The following is a 25,126-nucleotide window of genomic DNA, read 5'->3' as shown; positions in this document are numbered from 1 at the left end:
TTTTTTTTTTAAACGCTGGTTATATCCCACTGTATTCGTTTCAAGAGGAGTATGTCATGAACACAACAACAAAAAAGGCTGGGTAAGAGGGCTGATAAAGACATACTGTCACCAACTGAGACTCTCTCCTTGTCTCACCAGAAGGACTGAAAAGAGAATAATGTTCTCAGTACATGGTTCAATGTTTCGTAACACCATGCCTCTGGATCTGAGGTGGATACGTCACAACTGCAGAGAAAGCCTGAGATTTATTCTGCATGTCCAGTTCTGCCAGACATGTCTTATGTACAGAGTAAGCTCTCGAGAACAACCAACTGCAGATGATGACGCCTAACAAGCTCGATCACAGACAGCACCTAAAAATATCTCATCACCTTTATTTAGGCTGAATCTCACATTCAAATGCACTGTGAAGTGAACAGCTTTACTGTCTGTGGTCATCACACACAGAATTCTTCTACCCCACCATGGACCTCTTCCTCCCTCTCAGGCGCACCTCATCTAATTTTTTTAGCACTGGCCTGGCCTTTTTGGAGGAGGCAGAGTAGCTCTTCAGAAAGGCTTCAAACACAGTCTCAGTGTTGGGATGGGTACTGAGGAAGGCTTTCTCCAGCACGTAAAGGTCAACTCCTTTATCTTCCGGAAGTGCTGAAATGAAACTCAGCCCAAAGTCTATGAGCACAATGTTCAGCTGTTCCAGGGGGGGTTTCAGCAGCATGTTGGACGTAGTGAGATCACCATGAATGAGGTCTTCGTCATGCATTCGAGCCAAAACTTGTCCAATTGTCTTGGCTAAGCCAAGGAGACTCTGGGGAGATTTTTCAGTCTCCATAGTGGATTCGATATAATCTCGAACAGTCACCGAGCCTTCAATTTCTTCCATGAATAAGCAGTTGGAAGCATGGTCCACAAAAAAGACAACCGGGGCACATATTCCTACAACCAAGACATAAGGGGTCACTGAATTAGATTTTTTTCTTTTTAATAGTAAGCTTCATTTTCAAAAACTGAGCCAGTTTTTTTAGTTTTTGTATCTGCGTATTTCGGGAAAAAGATTTACGGATGCTGCAGAATGGTACAGCTTAACTTCTCTGGAAGTGTCCTCTACAGGACTGTGCTTAGATCATCCCACAGCTAAGGTCAGCACAGCCAAAGCTCCCTCCTTCCTTCCACCCTTTATGATTGGACTTCATTTGTCATACTTATTCGCCAAAATACAAAGCAAAATAAAGAACCAGAAGGGTAAGCACAGCCCAGTCAGAGCAGTTTCTACCTGACAAGGACACGAGCAAGAGGCCAAGCAGCGTGTTGGCTTAGAGATTCATCTTTATAGAGAGGACGGACAAGTGCAAATCCCAGCTCCCTTCCTTATTAGCTGTATAACTTTAAAGTCACATTCATTTCTCTAAACCTCCATTTTTGCTTCTATAACATGAGAACAATACTTCCAATAATTCAATGACTTCACTGAATTTGAAGATTCAATGAATTTTCATTTAATGTCAATCACCCTCGAAACACTTGTAGATACTGGAGACAAATCTGTTGGGATACAGCAGGAAACAAAGCAGCCACGATCCCTGCTTAACAGAACTTAGACCTTGGAGAGGGTGAAAACAGAAAATACGAACACATGAATAACATCATTAAATCCGAGCAAGGGCAGAGACCAGTCTACTTGTTCACTACTGAATTTCCTCCAGATCTCCCAGCACCTAACAGTGTCTGGGGGTACAGTAGACACCTAAAAAAATACCAACGAAAGCAACAAAGGCGGGAAGTGTAAAAGTGAAAAGCCAGTGTTTCTGGGTCAGAGGGATATTGGCTGAGAGCCTGGCTGGGTTACTTACAAGCTGTGTAAGCTCGGGCAATTTACTTCTCCTCTCTGAGCCTCAGTTTCTCATCTGAGGACAAGGTTTATTTATGGTCATGGTGTTTTAATGAAAAAATAATTGAATGAAATCTAATGTTTACTGAGCACTACAAGCCAGTCATACGTTCAAACATGATACATGGCATACACATCTCATCTAATGGTCACAACACCCCTATGAGACGGATATTGCTACAACGACTTCCCTTTACAGGTGAGGAAACTGAGGCTGAGGTTATACAACTTTGCTGAAAGGCTATATATGAAGCAGGGGAGTAACTGAACTCAGAGAGCCTGGCTCCTGGGCAAGTACTTGTAATTACACCTACTTCTTACAAGTAAAGAACAAAATGATAATGGTGGAAAACTGAGACGGTACCAACGGGGAAACCGAGGCTCAGGGCAGTTAAATGACAGGCTCAACGCTGAGCAAGAGCGGCAGGGCCTAGAACTGAACCAACGCCAATGGCTCCGGAACAAATGCGAGTCGCTGCAAGGCCAAGCGGCTTCTTAAGAGTTAATGCACCAAAGGAAGGACGAAAGGATGACATTTCTTAACGGAAAGCCAGGCAGAAAGTACAAACGGAGGACTGAGGCAAACCGGGGCCGGAGCGCAAGAGAGCCCCTCCCCCGCGGCGCCCGGGCCGCGGCGCCTCCGGGTCCCCGACGCCCCTGCGCGGGGCCGACTCACCTGCGCGGCGGCAGCGGAGCAGCGCCCGAGCCTCCTGCACCGTACGTCGCCGGCCGAGCCGTGCCTCCAGCGCCGGGTGCCGATAGCCCTTGGGAAAGCGATACTTCACCACGGCCGCGCGGCCTTGGAAGCGGCCGCGGAACACCCGCGCCTCGGCGCCCTGCTTCACCAGCTCCAGGCCGCTCAAGAAGCGTCTGCTCCGCTCCCGGGCCGCGGCCAGCGATTCGGCCGCAGACGCCGGCTCCTCGTTCAGCTCAGCCGCATCAACGCCGGACGCCGCCATGTTTGCGCCTCCGCGTTGCCGCTCGGAACCCCTCGGCCCTCTCCGTAAACTGTCGGAGTTATTTCGGCTCGTTCCGGAAATCCTCGACCCTCTTCGGCCACGCGAAAGCCGACACTTCCGCCTTGGAGAAGTGGTTCCTCCTCCCGACCTTTCGGCTCTTTTCGAAGCCTAGTGGCCCCGCCTCCCAGCCCTTCGGCTATCTACGTAAGCCCTCAGCAACTCTCAGCGAACAGCTCTTTCCACTCCTCGGCTCTTTCCCGAAGCCCTTGGTGATTCTCACGGTCGGCTTTGGCGGTCTCCGCATCCCCGCTCTTCGGCTATTTTCGGAAAGCTTCGGCACTCTCGCGGAAAAACTTCGGAATCTGCTCTCCTACTCAGGAGTTTTTCTGGATCCCGGGAAGTTGCACCGCCAGGAGTTCTCTTCTTGGAACTCCTCGTCCCTGGGCTCCTGAATTCCCCCCAAAAGGGGCTTACACTAGTCAGAGTCAGGTGTGGCTGGTGGACAGTGAACCATGTGTCCGACGTCGTCTTTAGAGCTAGGATAATTACAGCTTTATTTATAAATTGCCATTTATTGAGTGCATTCAGGAAGAATAAAGTTCAATGATGAAAGCCCATCTTACAGAAAAAAATAATAATAATAATTGAGAGTCAGAGAGGGTGGCGGGGATAGTCAGGCTGCGGAGTTTTTCAAAGGAGACAGGACCCAAGCCGAACTGGGAATGATTAGCAAACAAACTTTTACTGTTTGTTTTGTTTGCAAAGCTAATACAAGCTATAACAAATTCTTACAATACACAATGTTGCACGCGAGAAAAGCTGAAGAATGCCTACTCCTGTCATCAATCTGCTCCCCCCAACACATACCAACTATTGTATAAACACATAGGGGAGGCAGCCTCAAGTGCCTGTCACACCGTGTGGTGCAGCAACAAACATTATTTCTCTGAGTTTCAGATACATCATCTTCAGAACGAAGATAATTATACTTTAGCAATAGCTTATTAAGATTAAGTAAGACGTTGTTCGAGAGGGTGCCTGGTGGGTCGCATACACTCTTCACGTGTGCATTTTCCTTCCCCCATCGAGATCCTGTTTGAAATACTGAAGAATGGCCCTTGGTCTGAGGGTTGCTATGACACCAATCCTCAGCTCCACAGTCCCTGTGTTCATTCATCCACAGGGCAGGTCACCTTTTCAAACATCAGACCCTTTGTGTTGGCATAATGTGGTTTCCAGCACCTTTCATCAGCCGGCATACTTAAAGCTCACCCAGAACCAGTTCTATTTACAGTGCCCAGTTTCCCAAGTTTGTAGTTTTATCATCATAATTGTTAGTGTCCACATGGTCATCTCCATGGTTACCAAATCTGTCTGAACCCCTCTGTGTGGCTGTTAGCATAACTGACGCCATCTTGGGTGCGTACAGTTCCTCCTGTCCTTCCACTGGCCCTGCTTACGGCTGTTCTGCATAGTAAATCTTTTCTCTGTCATCAAGGGCTTTGTAGTTAATAGATATTGTTTAATGATCTTTAGGTCCAGGTGGCCCATATGCTCTGTTAGCCTCCAAACAATAATGAAGACCTTTGCTGACATATTCCTGGCGCCTAAAAGACTAGTTACCCATTCATAAATCTTGACTTAGGAACACACTTCCTGTTTCCAAGCAGGTACCCCCATACCCTAGGTTAACTATAAAATTGCCCCAGTGGCCCCTCAAAGGTTCAGAGTGCAACTGCAAATGCGCTGGGTGGATTGCTGTTCACCCATTCCTACCCTGTGAGTAAGTTACCCTATAATAAACTGATCCATCCATTATATGGAGCTGCCTGCCTCGTTCTTCATTCTCAAGATACCGTCTCAGTTCAGTGGGTACTTTTTGTTCCCTCCAACCTCCAACACCCTCCTTTGGAAAATCTAGTGTGCAAGCATATTTACAAGTCACAGGCTTGATATGGTCAGACTGATTCTGACTTCTATGGTAGGAAACCTAGTTTAAAATCTTTCATTGGCTCCTTGTGCTTCAGATAAAGATCCATGAGGTCCTGCATGGGGCCCTATGTCCCTCTTCCAGACTCATCACTCACCAAACTTCCCTCTGCTCTGGGATCTTCAGACACATTTGCCTTCTCTCAGTCTTATTCTTGCCAGGCTCTCTTTCGCTACAGGGTCTTTGCACCTGCTATTTCCCATGTCAGAAGTGCTTTTCCCTCTTTGCTGCCTAGACTCATCTAAGCATCCTTCCATTCTCAGCTCAAATGTCACTTCCTCAGGGAAGCCCTCCCTGACTTCTCATAGGAGGGAAAAACCAACCTTAATAATTCCTGGTGTCCCTGTGAATCTCTCCTCTTTTGTGTTGCCTTTTTGTTTGTTTTTATGACTACATTTTTGATTAGTGGCAGGATTTAGTTCCTCACAGATTATTAATCTGAGGGCCTTAGTTCCTCCCTGGTTACTGCCTGGAGGCCACCCTCATTTCTTGCCATGTAGGTCTCTCCATTGGGCAGCTCACAACACGGCAGGTGGCTTCATCAGGATGAGTGAGTAAAAGATCAGGAGAGGGTGAGCAAGATGGAAATCACCATCTTTTATAACCTGATCTCTAGAATGACAATCATCACTTTTCTGTATTCTATTTGTTAGAAATGAGTCACTAGGTCCTGTCTACCCTTCAGGGAAGCCATTTTTGAACATGCCTACCAAAATGCCTGATTAGAACCTTTCCTTTCTCATTTGGGGCAACCAGTGAAGAGGGATTCTCTATTCTCTAGGAGAGAGAGAACCTGACATCAGGCATGCAACCATCTTCCTGACAATGCAAGCCACAGAGATCAAAGACTTCATGCCCTTTTTCAGCATATAATTTCTATAGGTTATTTCAGGAATGGAACAGCCCAGGCTTTCTGTATCAGGTCTCCTGGTGACAATTCCAGATACTAACATGAAGGAGGAATTGTCATGTGGCAATGGCCAAGAGGCCTTCTTGGGCTCTTTTCCATGCCAGCAAGGCAATAGAGTGTGATGGAAAAGAGCCCAGTTTTGCCCATTAGCTTGACTTCTGGATCACCTATATATGAATACTAATGTGTGTCCTTAAGCCCTATTGATTTTATTTATTTATTATGGAAGCAAGGAACTTCCCTTCCCTTTGCCTCAGTTTCCCCATTCATAAAATGGGGGCAAACTCTAATAATCTCAATCTCATTAGGCAGTTGTAAATACATGTAAAGTGCTTAAATCAATTATCCCTTAATAGTTTAAGCTATTGTTTCCAGTTATCATTGCTACATAACAATTTACTTCAAAACTTTGCACTTTAAAACAAGCACTTGATTATACTCATGGAATTTGTAGGTCAGGAATCCAGACTTGAAACAGCAGGGATAGCTTGTCTCTGCTCCACAGTGTCTGGGGCCTCGGCTGGAAAGATTTGAGGGTTGGGAGCCGGAATCACCTGAAGGCTGGCTCTGGAGCCAGTGCTGGGATAACTCGAAGGCTAGGACCAGCCACGGGAGCATCCGCACATGGCCTCTCTGTGCCTTTGGCTTCCGCACAGCATGGTGGCCTCAGAGTAGTCAGACTTCTTAGAGGCTCGGGGCTCCAGGTGCCAGTGTCCCAGTGACCCAGCCTCTGAAGTCACACAATGCCATTCTGTGCAACCTACTGGCCGAAGCAGTCACAAGTACACCTAGATTTCAAGGGAAGGAACAAAGAATTTTGGAGCCATGTTTTCTAACTGCCCCAGCTATTATTATTTTCAGAACTGTACACGGGCCCCCTGGCTAGAAGGTCATGTCCATGCTGTCTTCTTTGCTCAGATGCTTGTCTGTGTCTGTGGCACCCGATTCCTGCTGGGTGAGGGTATAGCTACTGATGCATGAGAACAAATGTGTTTACGTGTGAACACGCAGTGAGAGGCTGCACAAGCCTCTGACCATGGGAGTGCTGAGCCTGTATATGTGTTTTTGCCTGATGCGGAGAATTAGCGGGGTGTCCCCTGCCTGGCTCCTTTCCAGAACTCCAAGCTCTTATATCAAACTGCCCATCTATTTCCACATGGATGCCTAATGAGCATCTTAAACATCACACAGCCCAAACAGAATTCCACATCTCCTTTCCTGCTCCAAGCTGCTCCTCTCCCAGTCTGTCAGCCCTTATCGAGTCTATCTCCAGTCTGCTGACCTTTCTCCAGCCCCACCGCTTACAACAGCCTCCCAAGTGATCCTGTTTCCACCCTTGTTCCCTATACCGTGCTAGAACTCCCCAGTTATTTCTGTGTCAGTTGGAATAAAATTGCATTCTGTCCTTGGCCTCTCAAGGACTTAAATGATCTGGGCTTCGCCAACCCCTGCCTCAGGCCCCATCTCCCTCCATTCTCTCGGTCAACCCCTGCGCTGCAGGCACTATGGCTTCGTTTCTGGTTTTGTGCTCCCCAAGCTCCTTCCTGCAAAGCCTTTGCCTTTGGTCTCCCTCCTGCCTGGAACGTGAGGTCTCAGCTCAAAACTCCCCTCCCCAGAGCAGCCTTCCCAGAGACAGCCCCCCCCCGCCCCCCCCCCCCCCCCCCCCCCGCCCCGCAAGCAGCCACTGTGTCTGCCTAACCCAGCACCCTAGCTTAATTCTCTGCCTGGCCTTTATCACTAGCTGGTATTTCTCTGGTTCTTTTGGTTATTTATCTTTCTTCTTCACCTATCAGAAAGTAAACTCCACAGGAACAGTGTTAATTGTCTGTTTCTCCCAGCCCATCCTCCAGGCTTAGGACAGTGCCTGAGGGCATGTGGGAGGTGTCCAAACCTAAGTGTCCAATGAATGGATGATGAATCCGTGCGAGAATGAGCGGCTGAAGTGGATATGTGTGAGTCGATGTAAATGCATGTGTGTGTGCGCGTGTGTGTGTGTGTGTGTGTGTGTGTGTGTGTGTGTACACGGTGGCTGGAGAGGCCAGACTAGTGTGGACCGCAGTGGTTGGGGAGTCTCCTTCCAGCGGGGAGGACAGGAAAGGACAACCTGTGGGTTCCTACCCCCAATCGGGATGATGATGGGTGGGGTCCCTCTCGGGGGGAGGATGGCGGGTGGGGTCCCAGCCAGGCGGTGCCAGACTGGGAATGTTCCGGGAGCACCTCTGTCCCGCCTCCAGGCACAGAGGCCCAGGGCTGGACGACGTGGCGTTGGCGCTGCAAGCGGGCGGGCGGGGAGGGAGGGACAGAGGCGGGAGGCGGGCCGGAAAGTTTGTCCGGCGGGCCGACGCGGGGACTCGGCCGGGGGATGCACGCCCGACCCCCCAGATGCCCCAGCGCGCCTCGGCGTCCTGCTCATCATGGGTAAGTCGCAATCTGCGCTGCTGGCAGCGAAGCCCCGCGACCCCATCCATGCGCGCGCACCCGCTGCCCTGGGCTGCAGCGCCCCGACCAGATACCGCCCACTCGGGTGGCAGCTGGGACAGCAGGCCTTGGCTGGGGGCTGGGAAGGGACTTGGGCCCACTTCCTCCCATGTTTCCTTTCTGCCCAGAAAAAAAGTGACCTGAGACGGCTCTTTACTTGATACTGGGCGCTTACTCGGGGCCAGACCCTGTCCTGACCACTTTCAGCCTTACAGCATCCAGCAGGCGAGTGAAATTGTTCCTATTGTGCAGCTGAAGTGGAGGCTCCGAAGGGAGCAAATTCATTCACGCACTCGCTGAGCACTTCTCGCCAGGCACTGTTCTAGGCCTAAGGATGCTGCCCTGCACAAAACAGACAAAACCTCTGCTCTCCAGATACTCAACAGAGGGGAGAGGAAGGAGAGTATAGGGGTAGGGGGTGGGGGAGTAGGAAACTTCTTTGTTGCTCCAGGGGACTAAGGGGTCTATTGTTTTCTCTACCGCTTCAGAAGCATCAAATGGTCAATCATTCATCCACCCACTATGTAGCAGACATTGGTTTAGGGGTCCAGAACTCAGTGACCCTGTAAATCGATTCTGGGGTCAGAAAGACCTGGGTTGCAGCTCTCATTCTTCCACTTCCTAAGGGCATTGTGACCTGGGACAGTGTAGTTAACTTCTCTGACCAGTCACAATAAAACAAACTATCACAGGGAAGCCATGTGAATGATGTGAGAATATGAGCTTAAATACTCCATGTACTACTTGCCCATGGTAAATGGTCAGTTAACATGAGCTTTTATTTTTTATCATATCAACATTGGAACTCCAGAGTCAGACTGCCTGAGTTCAGAAACTGCTCTGTCGCTTTACAGACTGTCACCACAGGGAAATGTCTTTAAACACTTTGTGCCTCAATTGCTTCATCTGTAAAATGGGAATGGCACCAGTGCCTGTGTCATAGGGTTGCTGTAGGGATTAAGGCAGCTGATACAGGTATGGCTTCTGGAAAAGGAGGTGAGGCTGGCTATAGTGACTGCTCTGTAAGCATCACCTGTTGCTGGGATATTTGGAAGCCAGGCTTCTGGGTGAGGATATTTGCATGGTTCAGTTTCCCTCCTGGCTTTTCCCTGGAGTTTAGGGGAAGCCATGGCAGGTCTCTGGTGAGGGAGGGATCCGATACATTGTGACGCTGGTTGAAACGCTGCTCTAGTGTCACCAACCGAGCGTGCCCTGGGACTTACAGCTGGTGACATGGCTACCCAAAACCTGGGTTCTTTCCCCTTCATCTGCCCCTTAATTCTCTCCCTGGGAAGCTGTGCATTCCATAAGGAGAGGCTTAGAGAAATGAGAGATTTTGTCCACTGTGAGACAGCTTCACATACCAACGATGTTTAGACAATTCATAGCAAGGGAGAGTGGTTCCTAAATCCAGGATGAGCTGTCCTAATTTGGAGGCCAGGATTTACTCCACTTCCTGTCCATGGCCACTTCCAGGCCCTGGGCCTCCACTCCCCCCGCCTGCCTGCCAAGATTCTCAAGAGCCAATATCCTTTCTCTCTGGATTCCCTATGTCTTGAGTTCATTCACTCATTCAGTTATCTGTTTACTCAACCAGTATTTACTGAGTGCCTACTGTATGCCAGGAACTTACCCCAGCATCAGGAGACAAGTGAGAACAAACAGTCCCTGTTCCTTTGGAGCCGACGTTCTGGTTGCGAGCCCAATAAATACGTAAAACCTATAGTTATTTCAGATGATGGAAAGTACCATGGAGAAAACAAGCAGGGAAGGGAGATACAAAGTGCTGGGTACCACAGGAGCTTGCGTTTTTAAGTAGAGGACCAGGGAAGGCCTTACAAGAAGGCAATGCTTGAGCAGAGACCAGAGGGAAGGGGGGTTGGGGACACTGAAATGGAGGGAAAGGGCTTTCCTGGCAGAGGTGACACCTGATAAAAAGCCTTGAGTTGAGACGGGCTTGGAGTGAGGAGGAAAGGCAAAGAGGCTGGGGTGGCCAGGGCCCAGTTAAGGGACGCAGGTCCTACAAGGCCTTGAAGGCCACTGACAGGACTTTGGCTTTTTTTCAGAGTGAAGTGGGAGCCTTGGAGGGCTCTGAGCAGAGTGATGTGGTCTGATTTGGGCTATCATAGGATCCTCCTGGCTGCTCTAGAGCATTAGATTAAGTTCAAATGCATCTGACACAGTCCTGAAATGGGGCATGGAGATGCCGCCCTGGACCCTGACTCAGTCATTTGTTCACTCAGTAGAAGCTTTACTGAGCCCACCTTGGATGTCAGCGTGGGGCTGGAGCCCTGGAAGCACAGAGACAGTAAGTCTCTGTCCCCATACTGTTCAGTTCAATAAGGTAAACACATCAATTACTCAATTACTTAGTGTGAATAAATGCAGGAGAAAGCAGAGTTGATTGGAAGTGAAAAATATGACTTGGAAAGTTGAGGGAGATGTACAGGAATTAGAGATTCTCTCAAACTAGCTTAGCTAAAAAAAGTGGGGAAGGGGGGTTATTTATTGGTCACTGAAAAGTCCATGGCTTCAGGAGTGGTTGGATCTAGGGGCTCAGGCAGCATTGTCAGGAATCCCTCCCAGGGGAAGACAGCCCCCAGCTGCTCTAGGCAGGTAAACTACCAGGTCAGTACCCCAAGTAAGCAAACATCCTGGGCTGGACTGACTCTCACTAGCTCAGGTTCAGTCACATGGCATTCACCACTGTCCAAGGCCAGGAAATCTGCTGGCTGATCAGAGCTGGGTCATGGACACACCTCTGGAGCTGGGTGCTGGGGGTGGAGTGGGAAGGTCATCGCCACTCCAGATCTGGAGACTGAGAGATGAAGGTAGGACTGGGAAGGGCAGCTCCCCACAGAGCGTGGGGGACTGATGCCAAATAACAGACATGTATTACTGGAGGCCCCTCGGGGAGAGGAGCCGGGACTAAAGAGGATGAGTGAGCATTTGGGAAACACAGGTGAGGCAAGAGAGGGACCAGCAAACCCACAGGCAGAGTGGCATGAAAATGTATGGTGTGTGCCAGGAACCAGTGTTTGCAGGGTGTGTCGGAGAGGTGGGGTTGGGGGCAGGGAGGAGAGGTAGCCAAGGACTTCCTGGGCTGGGGCCACCAGCTCGTAAAGGATCTGGGAGGTCATGCTAAGGAGTTAGGACTTAATGGAGCAGGTGGTGGGAGCCTTGGAAAGCTTAAGAAAGAGAATGCTCTTCTCCCATCTTTCTAGCGGCCCTGACTCCTTTGAGGCTGTTCTTCACAGCTTCACGGTCAGTATCACTTCACCATGATTTGTGACTTGGGGTTTTCCTAAGACCTTTATTTCCCCTCCACATCCACCCCCTATGCCCCTGCTCTCTCTCATACCCCACTTATCTCTGATCGGCCCCTCCTGCTTGAAGTCAACCCAGCAAAGCTCTTAAGTGCATGGGTTCAGGAGTCAGGTCAGCGTTTGAGTCCTAATCCTGGTGCTTCCCAGCTGTGAAAACACTCTGAGCCTTAGTTGCCCCATCTGTCAAATGGGGATAATTAGAGCAGTACCACCTAGAGTTGTCACAAAGATAAATTGAGAGAAGGCACCTAAAGTCTTTGCAGAGAGGGGATACTCCGTCAATGACACCTGTTATTATTACTATTTGATCTCACTTTTATTGTTGCTGTTCTGCTCTTACCACTGTGACCTGAATCTGTCCTGCTGCATTTTCTGACAAAACCTGTGGACGGTCAGCTTTCCCTCTGAGCCCTTTGGCTGGGTTCCCATTCACCTCAAGAAGAACCCAGGAAATGGCAGAAAAATTCTGTTTTCACGTGATCGCTTCACAGGGCCTGTAAGAACCTTCCCTCCGGGCAGTAAACTCCAGAAACCGAGGGAGGTGGAGCAGAGGGCAGTGAAGGAGGGGCAGGACCCGGGCAGCATCATCTCCCCAGGGTACTGATTGATGGTCATGAGGAGGAAGGACAAGGCCAGCCAGGGAACAGCAGGGGGTCATTCCCTGGGAGGCAGAGGTGATGGGGAGAACGGTGAGTAGAGAGTGGGGGGTGATTCCTCCACCCATGAAACTCCTCCCTTGCAATTGCCTAACAGAGATGGGGCGAGGCAGAAGAAAGAGAACAGAGTGAAATCTTATCATGCCAAGGTTTTATAATGTAGTGTTTAAGGGTATGGATCGCGGAGCCAGACCACCGGGCTTTGAATCTAGACACAGCTACTTACTACTCTTGACCTTAGACAAGTCCCTTCGTGTCTCTGATAATCACTTTACTCATTCATAAATAAAACAAAAGCCCACCTCCTAAAGCTGTGGTGAGAATTAAATGAGCTGTTACACTAAAAGTGCTCAAAGCAGTGCCTGGTCCCGAGCAAACACTCCATAAATTTAGCTATAATGTTATGAATGTTCTTGTTGGGTCCAGGGTGGGGGTGGGTGAGATAGATACACCTGGATTACTCCTGTAATATTTATTTACATATGTGAGTTAAAAATTAAGAGCAACCTGTTCAGCTGCTCTGCCAACACGGTAGCTGCTGGCCACATGTGGCTTTTTTCACACTTAATTAAAATTAAATAAAGTTAAAAACGCAGTTCCTTCATCACACTGGCCACATTTTAAGTGCTCGATATCCACATGTGCTGGCGACTACCATAGATCCCCCCTCTCCCCAGCTCAAGCTTTCAAAGGCTTGAAAAGTGGATAGAATCCACTGAGAATGACATCCCTCAATGTCCTCCTGACCTACAAAGCTGTACCTGATCTGGCCCCTGCCCGGCTCTCTTACCTCATCCTATTACTCGCACTTACTGGGTTCCAGCCACTCAGGCCCCCTTGCTCAATAACGCTGTGATTAAAAGCCTGCACTCTCTAGCCCCATCAGCTTTGCCGCTTACTTGCCGTGTGACCATAAGAAAGTTTCTCAACCTCTCTGTGCCTTGGAGGATGATGCTAATAACAGTATATTTTAAGGTTGTTGGAAGAATTAAATGAGTAAATACATGTAAAGCTCTTAAAACAGGACCTGGCACTTAGTACCACATAAGCATTAACTATTAATAGTTATTGTTCAAACATACCAAAAACTGTCCTGCTTCAGAGCCTTTGTTCTTACTATTCCCTTGTCCGGAATGTTCTTCTCCCATGTTTTACATGCCTTTCACCCTCACTTCATTCAGATCTCTGCTCAAATTTTCCCTCTTCAGAGATGCCTTAGCTGGCTACCCTACTTAAAACAGAACTCTTCCATCATTCTCAATCTCCCTTCCCTGCCTTTTAAATTTTTTTAAAATTTTTAAATTCATTTTTTGGCTGCACCATGCAACATGTGGGAGTTCCAGGACCAGGGATCAAACCTATGCCCTCTGCAGGGGAAGCACAGAATCTTAACCACTGGACCACCAGGGAATTCCCTTGACACCTATAACCACCTAAAATTATATATTTCATTGATCATCTGCCTTTTTCTAATAGAACTTCAAGTCCTTGAAAACACCACTGTATTGCCAGCCCTAAGAACACTGCCTGGTGTGTTGTAGATGCCAGATAAATTTTGCAATGATTGGATGGATGCATGGATTGGATGGGTGTGTTTGTGTCTGGGTAAATAAGGGATGGAATACAAAGAGGGGTAGATGAATGGATATATGTGTGGATGGATGGATCAATAAATGGATGGATGTTTGGGTGAATTAAGGGGCAGATGAATGAACCAATGAATGGATGAATATGTGGTGGATGGAGTAGATGGACAGGTGGAGGAGTGACTGATGAAGGGATGAGTGGATAGATTGGTCAATAAATAGATGGGTGAATGGAGTGGATGGATGAAGGAAGGAGTGGATAGATGAACGGACAGATGGATGGATGGATGGGTGGGTGGATGGGTGGATGGATGGATGGATGGATGGATGGACAGATGGATGGATGGATGGATAAAGGAAGAAGTCAACGAATGGGTGGATGCACGCATGCATGTGTGGGTATATGTACAGATGGATTAGATGGATGGTGAGGCAGATGGTCAAAGGAAGAAGTGGATGAATGGGTGATGGATGAATAAATGAACAGGTGGATGGCTGTAGTAGAGAAATACATGAATCGATGAGTGAATAGATAGAGAGATGGAAGGCGTAGACAGATTGAGAGGAGGATGGCTGGCTGGATGGACGGATGGCTGGCTGGCTGGCTGGCTGGCTGGCTGGCTGGATGGATGGAGGCATGGTGGATGCAGGCATGGATGGATGGATGGATGGATGGGTGGATGGAGGCATGGATGGATGGATGGATGGATGGGTGCTCTGGCAAGAAAACACTCTGCATTCTGTCCCTGTCACTTTTGTTTTCCAGGCCGACCCTCACTCCTCCTGCCCCTGTGTTCCTCTGTGTCTTTGCTGGGTGGCCTGACCTTTGGCTACGAACTGGCAGTCATATCGGGTGCCCTGCTGCCACTGCAGCTTGATTTTGGGCTAAGCTGTTCAGAACAGGAGCTCCTCGTGGGCAGTCTGCTCCTGGGGGCTCTCCTCGCCTCCCTGGTAGGGGGCTTCCTCATCGACCGCTATGGCAGGAAGCAAGCCATCCTCGGGAGCAACTTGGTGCTACTGGCCAGCAGCCTGAGCCTGGGCCTGGCCAGCTCGCTGACCTGGCTGGTCCTGGGCCGCTCGGTGGCTGGCTTTGCCATCTCCCTCTCGTCCATGGCCTGCTGCATCTACGTGTCAGAGCTGGTGGGGCCACGGCAGCGGGGAGTGTTGGTGTCCCTCTACGAGGCAGGCCTCACCGTGGGCATCCTGCTCTCCTACGCACTCAGCTACGCGCTGGCTGGTGCTCCCTGGGGCTGGAGGCATATGTTTGGCTGGGCCGCTGCGCCTGCTCTCCTGCAGTCCCTCAGCCTCCTCTTCCTCCCTGCCGGTGCAGGTGAGGCTGTAGCCCACAAGGACCTCATCCCCCTCCAGGGAGGTGAGGCCACGAAACTGGGCCTGGGGAGGCCAAGATACTCCTTTCTGGACCTCTTCAGGGCCCGGGATAACATGCGAGGCCGGACCACAGTGGGGCTGGGGCTGGTGCTTTTCCAGCAGCTAACAGGGCAGCCCAACGTGCTGTGCTACGCCTCCACCATCTTCCGCTCGGTCGGCTTCCGCGGGGGCTCCTCGGCGGTGCTGGCCTCTGTGGGGCTCGGCGCGGTGAAGGTGGCGGCCACCCTGACCGCCCTGGGGCTGGTGGACCGAGCGGGCCGCAGGGCCCTGTTGCTCGCTGGCTGTGCCCTCATGGCCCTGTCGGTCAGCGGCATCGGCCTCGTCAGCTTTGCGGTGCCCATGGACTCAGGCCCAAGTTGCCTGGCCACGCCCAATGCCACCAGGCTGGCAGGCCTCCCTGGAGACGCTAGCCTGCCCAAGGGCTTGGCTCCACCTCTGCTGCCAACGACCAACCAGAGCCCAGGGCGGCCAGTCTTGTCAACCTCTGAGAAAACCAAGCCTCATCACGGAGCTGGGGACCCCGCAGGCCCGCCCCTGGCAGCCCTAAGCATCGCGCCCCCTGCACCCCCTGCTCCTGCCTCGGAACATGCCCTGCTGCACTGGACCGCGCTGGTCTGCATGATGGTCTTTGTGAGCGCCTTCTCCTTTGGCTTTGGACCAGGTAAGTTGGAGTTCTCTTGCAGGTAACTTCCATCCCTCCTAGCGGAAAGCCTGGGGACCGAATCAGTCAGGGTCTCAGAGTGACTAGAGGTGGCTTGATCATGAGAACAATGAACTCAGACGTCAGGGCTCCTTGCTTCTTTGAAGGTACTTCTGAGGGCAGGACCTAATTTATGTTTGTAATATTTTCTCTCTTCTAAAGGCCCCAAGTTATCTAAGCTTCAGGCTTCGTAAAACCAGAATGTGCCTGGGATAGCTCACTCAGAAGAGTTTACTGGAAAGGAATTTAATGAATAGGGTGACCAGCCATCCCAGTTTGCCCAGGACACTGAAAGTCTGATGTCCCAGGAAACCCCTCCGTTCCCTGGGCAAACCTATATTGCTGGTCCCTCTAAAGGGACTCTTACAGCTGTGTGTCCCCCTGAAGGGACTCTACAGCCGTGTGGGGGAAGCAGTAGGGAGAGCTGGGGGTTGGGGCCTGACACTCTGCTTGAATCACACTGTTGAGGGACTGCCTGCTGGATCATGGGTGCCAGGCCCCGGGTCCCAGCTGCAGCCTAGGAGTCCTCCCTGCTCTCCTATCCTAGTGACCTGGCTTGTCCTCAGCGAGATTTACCCCATGGAGATCCGAGGGCGGGCCTTCGCCTTCTGCAACAGCTTCAACTGGGCCGCCAACCTCTTCATCAGCCTCTCTTTCCTCGACCTCATCGGTGAGTCCTCTGACCTAATTCCTTGGCCCGGTTCCTTCAAGATCCAGAAACAACTGACTGAGGACAGAGTCTGGGCTTCCTTTTGGTCCGGGTATAAGTGGCAGAAAACCCCATGCAAACCAGTTTATGAACAAAAGAATATTTATGTCTTAAATCATGAAAAGAGGACGGTAGATGGCTTCAAGCATGACTGATCCAGAGGCTTTCGCGCTCTCTTGGCTCTGCCTCCCGCACTGCGGGCTTCATTCTCAGGCAGATCCACCAGGTGGCTGCAAAGATGACCACAAACGGGCCTCTGCATCTTGGCAGGCCTGGGGAAGGAGAGCATGGCTTTTCCAGTGGCTCTCACTCATGTCCTGGGACTGACTCTCATTGGCTCAGCAAGATCACGTGCCCATCCCTGAACCAATCACTGTGGCTGGAGGGCTAGACTAGTCTGATGCCCAGGCCTGGGGCCATATACCCACTCTGGAGGTGGGGAGTGGGGGGGTGGGGATAGACAGCCTTACTCAACTGCATGGAGAGTAGGGGGAGGGTTCCCCAAAGGAAATCGAGGTGCTAGAAAAAGGAAGAGGAGGGGCTGGGAGACAAAGACAACAGAAAATATGACCTGTGAAGTTTCTACCTCATTCCAGACCTCATCAGTTGTGGGGGCTGGCTTTACTGACAACCTGGGAGATGAGGCTGAAGGAGGGTTAGAGCTGAAGCATCCAGTTCTCATTCGTGCAAGAAGACATCTCCCGTTGGTGGTGGGGGGAGGGAAACAAACACGGGATGGAGGGATGGGGGAGGTTGGGAGACCTGGGCTTTGCCCCCAGCCCCCATCGAGACAAGTCCATCCTCTATAGCTGAAAGTTTCCACTCTGAAGTAGAGGAATTTAGGGAATTCCCTAATGGACTAGTGGTTAAGATTTGGTGCTTTCACTGCAGAGGCCTGGGTTCGATCGCTGGTTGGGGAACCATCCCGCATGCTGCGTGGCCAAAATAAAAAAAAAAAAAAGCAGGGAAGTTTAAATATTTTTCCTATTTGTAGCAGCAGAACTACTCTTCAAATAAAACTTTGTGCAGAAGCTCCACGGAAGTGTCTGACAACATCTAGAACCCTCAAACACGCTGTAAAATTCTCCAAGCCAGATTAAGAGGCGAAGGGCTACCCCAGCCCTGGAGAGAACGTGTCTGAGACCACCAGGTGCAGGAGCCACCTTTATGTTTTCTTCTAAACCAGCTTAAACTGGCTCATGCCCACCTGCCAGCAGAAGGGTTTTCTCAGATCTAGTTTGGATGACATCATCTCTTCCTACCCAGCTTTCAAACCCAGTCTGGGCGGTGGTGGGGTAGGGTGGGAATTAGATGGGCCCAGAACACCAGGGAAGGGTCTCTGAGATACTGAGGATGCTCATGACCCAAGGCCAGGGGTCATCAGGGCCAAAGTGGGTGGGGCTCCTTCACTACAGGACCCAAGGCACAGTTCTTAGGGTTTAGTTATTTTTCCACTTCCTGCACCCAAGTGTTTGCTCTTCAAAGGAGGAGCCCTGGGGGGCTGTGGGAAATACTGATAGAAGAACCCAGCCACCATGCCTGTCCCCACACCCAGTCTTTGGGAATCCAAGCTTCTCCCTGTGCCTCACTCTTCAAGCATTCCCTTTATGTGGAATGAATGAGTGAGAAACAGAGAGGGAGGAAGGAAGGAAGGAAGGGAGGGAGAGAGGGAAGAAGAAAGGAAGGGAGGGAGGGAGGGAGGTAAGACCTGTTAGAATTGTATCATATCCCTATCATCCCCATCTCACAGACCGGGAAATATGTCCTTCCCAAGTCTAGCCAGGTAGTAAGACTAGAACCCAGCCCTCCTTCTCCCAGCTCAGCACTCTCTGTCTGCTGGTATGAGGATTAAGTGGAGGTCAAGCTGGTTAAGGGCAGCTGCTCAGAGGACATGTGACCATGGCTGTTAGAGGTGAGAATGGTGTCTAAAACATAACGGGTGCTCCTGCCTGGAAAAAGTCTCTTCCCTCACAGCCTTCTGGATGGAGCTGAGGCTTCTGTCTTCTCTCCCAAACTAGCCACACATCAAACTGGCTGAATGCTTGATTTACTAAATTCATGGAATTTCTGAGGATGTTTGTTCAGAGCTGAGCTTTGCCAAGGCTGCCTCCTGCAGCTGTTCGCTGCTGAGGTGGATGTCATTTTCCCTTCATTCACATTTCCAGGTGCCAATGGCACACCTCTGGTTAGTGTTTCAGGTGTGGGTAAGTGGGTGAGTGGGCTTTCCCATAAAGGCAAGATGTCCAAAATGTTTGTGGATTTAGGCCCTGGCCCTTTGCCTGTCTCTGGGACAACCAGTCCTACTCCTGCTTTAAGGTACTCTTATCTGACAGTGTGTTGGTTGTTCTGCAAATCTACCATCTGGAGGATCTGCTCTGGGCGAAGTGATTTTCAAACTGGAACACTGGTCGACCAGTTGGCCCAGGCTGCACCCTGCCCACATTCCTACCCTGTTGTTCTCAGGTGCCATTGGCTTGTCCTGGACCTTCCTGCTCTACGGGCTGACTGCTGTCTTCGGCCTGGGCTTCATCTATTTATTTGTCCCTGAAACAAAAGGCCAGTCATTGGCAGAGATAGACCAGCAATTCCAGAAGAGATGGTAAGGGGGTTAGGGCCAGCCTGGGGGGAAGAGTGGCATCAAACCCTGAGCACTTTGCTTCAGGATTCTGGTCATTACACTTTCCTTGTGCAAAAGAGTTTTCTTCTTCTCTTCCTCTTGTTCTTACTGCCTGAACACAATGGGCTTTGTCCTGTCTTCATACATGAACTCTTTTCCTTGAGTTGTTTTGTGTCTTCGTACAGCAGTTTCATTTGACTTTGAGCTCAGCTCATAGGAATTTAAAAATCATGCAGTTATGGAATCACAGGAAGTTAGAATAGTTGGATCCTAAAACTACAGAATCTTAGAGTCATGGAAGCTCAGAGAAACAAAATATTGTAATCGTGGCCTTTTGAATGGCACACAAAGAACTGTGGGCATAATCTACTCATTCAGTGAGTGTTTATTAAGTCCCTATCATATCCTAGGCAGTGTTCTGGGCATTAGGAAATGTGTTTGAAAATAAGATGGAGAAGGTCCTTGTCCTCACAGAGCTGCTGTTCTAGTGGGGGAGGGGAACAGAAAATAAATAATCCAACGAATGCAGTAACAAACGTGTTTCAGTTAGTGATGTGTAGTTGGAAGAAAAGGAAACAGAAATACATGGAGAGGGTCCAACTGGTGGATAGAGAGAGACAGAGGGGCAGGGGGTTGTGGCTAAATTAGAGTGGGTGGTCAGAGAGGGAAGCCTTCTCTGAGTAGGTACAACTTAAGTCAATGAGAAGGAGGCAGCCATATAAAGATGAGGCGGGGCGAGCCTTCCAGGTAGAGGGAACAGCAGGTGCAAAGGCCCTGAGGTTGGGAGTGTATCTGGCATATGCAAAAAACAACAGGGAAGCCGGTGTGGCTGGAACAGAGGGAGCAAGGAGGGAGGGGAGGAGGGCAGAAGATCAGATTGGCCAAGTGGGTAGGAGCTAGATCATGTAAGGACTTTAGGTCCTAGACAGAAGTTCAAAATTTTATCATCAGAGACCTTGGGCTGCTGAAATAAAGAGTACTTGGGGGTGTCAGAAGGGACCTGAAACCACTATAATCCTAAGCATCCGTGGCAAATGCCCTAGGTTGCCTTTTGTGATAAAGGGAGTCACCAGTGTCTGATGGCCCATTCTATTCCCTGGAGGCCCTAAAAGATTAAAAAATAAATCATTCTAATGGTGAGTTGGAACGTGCCCCCCTGCAGCTGCCTGCCCCACCCCAACCTTGCTTCTAAAGGGATGCAAAACAAGTCCATGTAACTTCAAACTTGGTCCACCCCACCCCAGAGTGTTCTCTGCCAGTGCTCACTCCTAGTCCGATGCATAACACCTTCTGCAGGGCCCTCAGCAGCCCAGCAGTATTAGTTAGGAGACAGATTTGGCTGCTTGGAATAGTCTGAATCTAGGAGGTCTGGGACCAGCATTGAAGTTGTGCTTCAAGAGGTTATCCAGGGTCCCAGGCTCCATCTCTCTTGTTGCTCTGCCATCTCTTCAGTATGACCTTTTCCACATGGCCCATGGGAGCCACCACATCCCTGCAAGAGGGAAGGGGAAGAGGAGGACACACAGCTTGAAAGATGCACATGTCACTGCTACCTACAACCCTCTGGACAGAACGTGGCTACACCCACCTGCAGGGGCAGCTGAGAGACATGGTCTTTAATCTGGGTGCCATGTGCTCACCTCAACATCAAGGGTGCTGTCACTAGACATAAAGGAGGAACAGATACTAGGAGCCACCTGGAATCTCTGCCATGCCAGCTTTCTTGGGAGAAGATCCCAGACCACTCCTCTGGGATGAGGATGAAAGGCAGACAGAGGCCAGCTTTAGGGTGAGGCAGGATGGAATTGCAGCTCAGGGGACTGCTGAGCTGGACCTGGGGACTCAGGAGCCTGGCCCAGACCTTGGGGAAAGGAGGCTGGATCTTCTACCACCTCCGGGAAAAACAGGAAGTTAGGGGCTTTGGCTGGGTGCGGAGGCAGGTCTGTGTCTGGGGGAGTCATCACTCCAGTCCCTCTGATTCAGGGGGCCCCGGATATTAGAGGCCACAGAGAGAGAAAGAAACTCAACCATGGGGACCATGGGGACGCGGGAAGTTCCAGGGATCATGACAGCAGGCACTGATGGGACCCTCCTTCCAGCACCAACTGTTTTCAGTGCTGTGTTGCTCCATACAAGAGTCACATTCCCAAGAGAAAGTCTGACTGGCTAAGCCTGCTTTATGTGCCCACCCCCTAACCCCCCAGCTTGGCCAGGATAGGGCAAGGCTCCTTGATTGACAGCCCTACCAAGATCCCATGCAACAGAGGAGACCTAGTGCCCCAAGGAAACGGGAGAATGGAAGCTGGATGGAGCCAGTGTCCACTGCTATGGGGTTTACTTCTATTCATGTCCTCATGCCTCAGATGTGCTTGTTGGAAATGGGGACCTGCAGCTTATTGGTCTGGTTCCTCTGCTCCTTAAGAGAGACCTCAGCAACTGAGGGGCTCAGACCCCTTGCCCTCAGTGGCCATTCAGTGCCATAGGCATGTTCCTTTCTCTTTCACATCAGGTTACTTGCGTTCAGAAGAGACCTTTCCACTTCCAGGGTGATATGATCATCAAAAGAGCTTTCAAAAAGCTTTTGTCCCAATTTCTCAGGAATCCGTTCATTCACTTTCAGCAAATATTTTCAAGTGCCAGCTAGGAGCCAGGCACTGTACTAGGCTCTGACAGACCTGTAACCACAAGACACCCTGTCTCTGGACTGAGGAGGAAGTTACATTTTAATGCAAAGGGGAGAGATGGATTACAGAACACCTAAATGCATGAATAAGATAAATTCAGAGTGGTGTTCATATGATAAGGAAAATAAGGCAGGTTAAACTGTCAGAGAGTGAACAGTGGACTTGGGGGCAGTGTGGAGATTTCCATTTCTTTAGCTAGGGTCCATGTGTACCACAGGCACATTCAGGACACAAGTTGATCATGAGCGCTTCATGACCTTGGAGACATTTTTGTGTACCTGTTACATTCACTGTTCTATCCCAGGGCCTAGAACAGCACCCAGCCCATCACAGGCCATCAGTGACTCTTGCTCTAGTTAATGAATGAAAAGATGCTCAACGAAGGCCTCTGTGAAGAGGCAGCAATTGAGCTGAGACCACAATGATGAGAAGAAGCCATCCTTTCCAAGAGCTAGAAGAGACTGTCCTAGGCAGAGGGAACAGCCAGAGCAAAGATCCCGAGGTGGGAACAAGTTGGGCATTATTGAAGAGCGAGACAGGAGACCCACGTGGCTGGGGTGGAATGGGAAAATGGGACTGGAGGGCAGTGACGTGGGAGAGGCCCTCTGCAGAGAGGGGCTTGGATGTGAGGCTGAGCGTGATGTCACTTCTCAGCAAGAGTGACAGGGGCTGGTCTTCATGCTTAGGTCAGTCTGGCTGTAATGGGAAGAACCGGCTGTAGGGGGCGCAGGTGGACACAGGAAGACCAGGAGGAGAAGCTGGGTGGTCCAGAAGATGGAAATGTACATTGAAGCAGGAAGGGTCAGGTGGGAGTGGGCAGGGGAAGGGGCAGGGATGCCAAGGATGGTCCATTCCCGTCACCCCGGGGAAGGCCGCTAGGCCCTGCCACCCTCTGACCCCACTCGCTCTCTGTTCGCCAGGTTCGCCCTGAGCTTTGGCCACAGGCAGAGCTCGACTGGCGTCCAGTACAGCCGCATCGAAGTCTCTGCAGCCCCCTGAGGAGTCCATCTGTCTGCTGGAACCGCAGCGTTAGCAGACAGCCTTCAGCTTCCGGCTCACCTGGCCCCAGAGCACAAGTTCTAGGTGATCCTTCAAGAGGCACCCCTGCTCCAGGAAAGCTGTGTTTTGCTGGAGCAAAAGGGATGAAAATCGGAGAACTCAAAAGTCTTCATGTGGAGTCTCAGGCTCTGAGGGTTCCTGAGGCTCTGCCTTCCTGCCTCAGTTTCCCTACTGACTCTGCACATCTCTGCAGTAATGAACCTAAGAAGAGAATATCTCATGGAGGCTCCGTTGCTCCATGGGCCTTCTCAAAGAGTCTCGAGGGTACCACCTTGGCAGGAAGTCTCTCTCGGAATCACTCCTAAATCCAGCTGAGGATACCATATTCTCTTTCTCCATCTGGCTGGGACTTTTGGGCGAGAGGGAAGCCTGCTTTTTGGCTCTTAGATCTCATTTTGTTCACCCCCTCTAATTCACTTACCTAGAATATTTGTCACTCACCAGCAACTCAGATGGTTGGTAGGAATTCTAGTCCTGCGTTCTAGCCCTGAAGCTGCTCGTGTTCTTGCTGTCTGACCGTGGGCCTCAGCTTCCCCTATATGTTACAATGGGGAAACCAGGTGGTTCTTAAGATTTCTTCTGATGCCAATGAGCTTGAAGTCTAAGTGCTGGCAATATCACAGGTATTCAGCATGGGCCCTGCTCTCAACTTGCTAGTCATCTCTTTACAGGATATAAATTTTAATCAGGGAAAAGGTGAAGAGAATTCCAGAGTTGTGTGCACTAAAACCCAAGGGCCATCACAGCACAGGGCATGAACTCCAGGAACTGTTTGCAGGTTGGTGCAGGAGGACTGTGCAGAAAGGAGATGGGTCTGGAAGCTAACAAACCTGGTTGTCGGTGTGACCTCCACCTTTTGGCAGCTACTGACCTTGGATAAGTAACAACTTCCTCAAGCCTCAGTTTCCACATCTGCAGAATGGGGATGACTGTGCCCCCAGGGGTATATTTAACCTCTGTCTCCCATCAGGAGGGTCTTCAACTGGTCCCATTCTGCTGGTCAGGACGGACAGGATTTCTATTCACCCTCAATACCCAGGTCCCTTTGGGACATTGTAAAGTGTCACCCTCCCCCCCCCCACAAGGGGTGAGTCAGATGGAGACTGAGCAAGTAGCTCTGCCCCCACAGGACTCTGGCCCCCCCCCGCCCAGAGTCCTCCTCTCCTCTTGTTTCTAGATACTTCCCTTAGATCCAGCTGGAGCTGGCTTGTGCTGGCTTGTAAGAGCTGATTGTTAAATTTTCAGGACATTTGCAAGCTCGTTGTTAAACACAGCTGCTAAAAAATTAAATTATTTAAATTTATACTTAAATAAATTATATTAAAAACCAAGGTAATACATACTAAAAACTCATCACCTCCTTATTTTACTACATTTTGCGCTCACCTGTGCTCATAGGGTGATTTACAGCTATTGCATCTCATGAGGAATTTTGGGGAGGGGCACCGGCCATCTCTTGCCGATTCTGCATTCAGTGATGTCATGTTGGTCCTTTGAAAAGTACACAGGGAGTGTGTCTGCACCACAGAGATTGGGGAACACCACAGATCAGGGCTTGACCTGTTGTTCTGTTGATTTTCCAGTGTTAAGAATGTGATGGATAAAATGGTAATAATGTAGAGTAAACTTACAGTTTGTCCCGTCTCTAGTCGATACATTGTGAATGGCACAAAAAATGGAAGGGATTATTATCCAGTTCAGCCAACAAGCGACGCACATCACTGGTGAAGGAGTTCGGACTCTGTCTTCATTGTTTTACTTCCGTCTTATTCATTAACAGGAACAAAAATTTCAACTAGCATTCATGTCAGAACTGTATTCACGCTTCAGTGATGTGAGTGACTTCTTCGCTGAGTTGTATTGTTGTCAAGCATTTCTTCATGGTCTGATTTTAAGTCATGGCTAAATTGCAGGGACAGTTGGTTTTGGAATCAAGAGTTTGGCAGAAAAAAGCAATGAAAACATTTCTGTGAGAAATGCCTAGATGGAATTTACAATAAAGAGTATTTACAATAAAGTGTTTATTATTATTTGTAAATTTGTCAATTTTGTGCAACAAACACATCCTTTATCCTAGTAAAATTTACACATATACATACACACACACATTTTTCCCCTGGAGAGCAGTTATTAAACATTTACCAGTCCACCACTGCTCACAGCTGTCCTTTTGGC

The 25,126-nt window shown here is 49.9% G+C and overlaps 2 protein-coding genes across 2 annotated transcripts; one reads left to right on the top strand and one right to left on the bottom strand.

Annotated features, from left to right (window-relative positions):
• Positions 1 to 359: 359 nt before the first annotated feature.
• TP53RK (TP53 regulating kinase) lies at positions 360 to 2,946 on the bottom strand. Its single transcript, XM_057701600.1, has 2 exons — positions 2,565 to 2,946; positions 360 to 936 (listed from the first exon to the last, which is right to left on the bottom strand). Exons 1-2 carry the CDS (start codon positions 2,845 to 2,847, stop codon positions 458 to 460), a joined length of 762 nt encoding a protein of 253 aa, XP_057557583.1. The 5' UTR covers positions 2,848 to 2,946; the 3' UTR covers positions 360 to 457.
• A 5,122-nt stretch (positions 2,947 to 8,068) lies between these two features.
• SLC2A10 (solute carrier family 2 member 10) lies at positions 8,069 to 24,348 on the top strand. Its single transcript, XM_057701599.1, has 5 exons — positions 8,069 to 8,165; positions 14,560 to 15,843; positions 16,430 to 16,552; positions 19,055 to 19,190; positions 22,813 to 24,348. Exons 1-5 carry the CDS (start codon positions 8,162 to 8,164, stop codon positions 22,889 to 22,891), a joined length of 1,626 nt encoding a protein of 541 aa, XP_057557582.1. The 5' UTR covers positions 8,069 to 8,161; the 3' UTR covers positions 22,892 to 24,348.
• The last annotated feature ends 778 nt before the right edge of the window (positions 24,349 to 25,126 follow it).

The sequence above is a fragment of the Hippopotamus amphibius genome, chromosome 12 (genome assembly GCF_030028045.1).
Source record: "Hippopotamus amphibius kiboko isolate mHipAmp2 chromosome 12, mHipAmp2.hap2, whole genome shotgun sequence".
NCBI lineage: Eukaryota > Metazoa > Chordata > Mammalia > Artiodactyla > Hippopotamidae > Hippopotamus > Hippopotamus amphibius.
The sequence above is the reverse complement of the archived record's forward strand: the minus strand, read 5'-3'. Positions and strand labels throughout refer to the sequence as shown.

Coding starts and splice junctions, on each gene's coding strand:
- TP53RK (XM_057701600.1), bottom strand. CDS start 2,847: ATGGCGGCGTCCGGCGTTGATGCGGCTGAGCTGAACGAGGAGCCGGCG. Junction 937..2,564: donor GCTCCGCTGCCGCCGCGCAG/GTGAGTCGGCCC, acceptor TCTTGGTTGTAG/GAATATGTGCCCCGGTTGTC.
- SLC2A10 (XM_057701599.1), top strand. Junction 16,553..19,054: donor CTCTTTCCTCGACCTCATCG/GTGAGTCCTCTG, acceptor TGTTGTTCTCAG/GTGCCATTGGCTTGTCCTGG. Junction 19,191..22,812: donor CAGCAATTCCAGAAGAGATG/GTAAGGGGGTTA, acceptor TCTGTTCGCCAG/GTTCGCCCTGAGCTTTGGCC.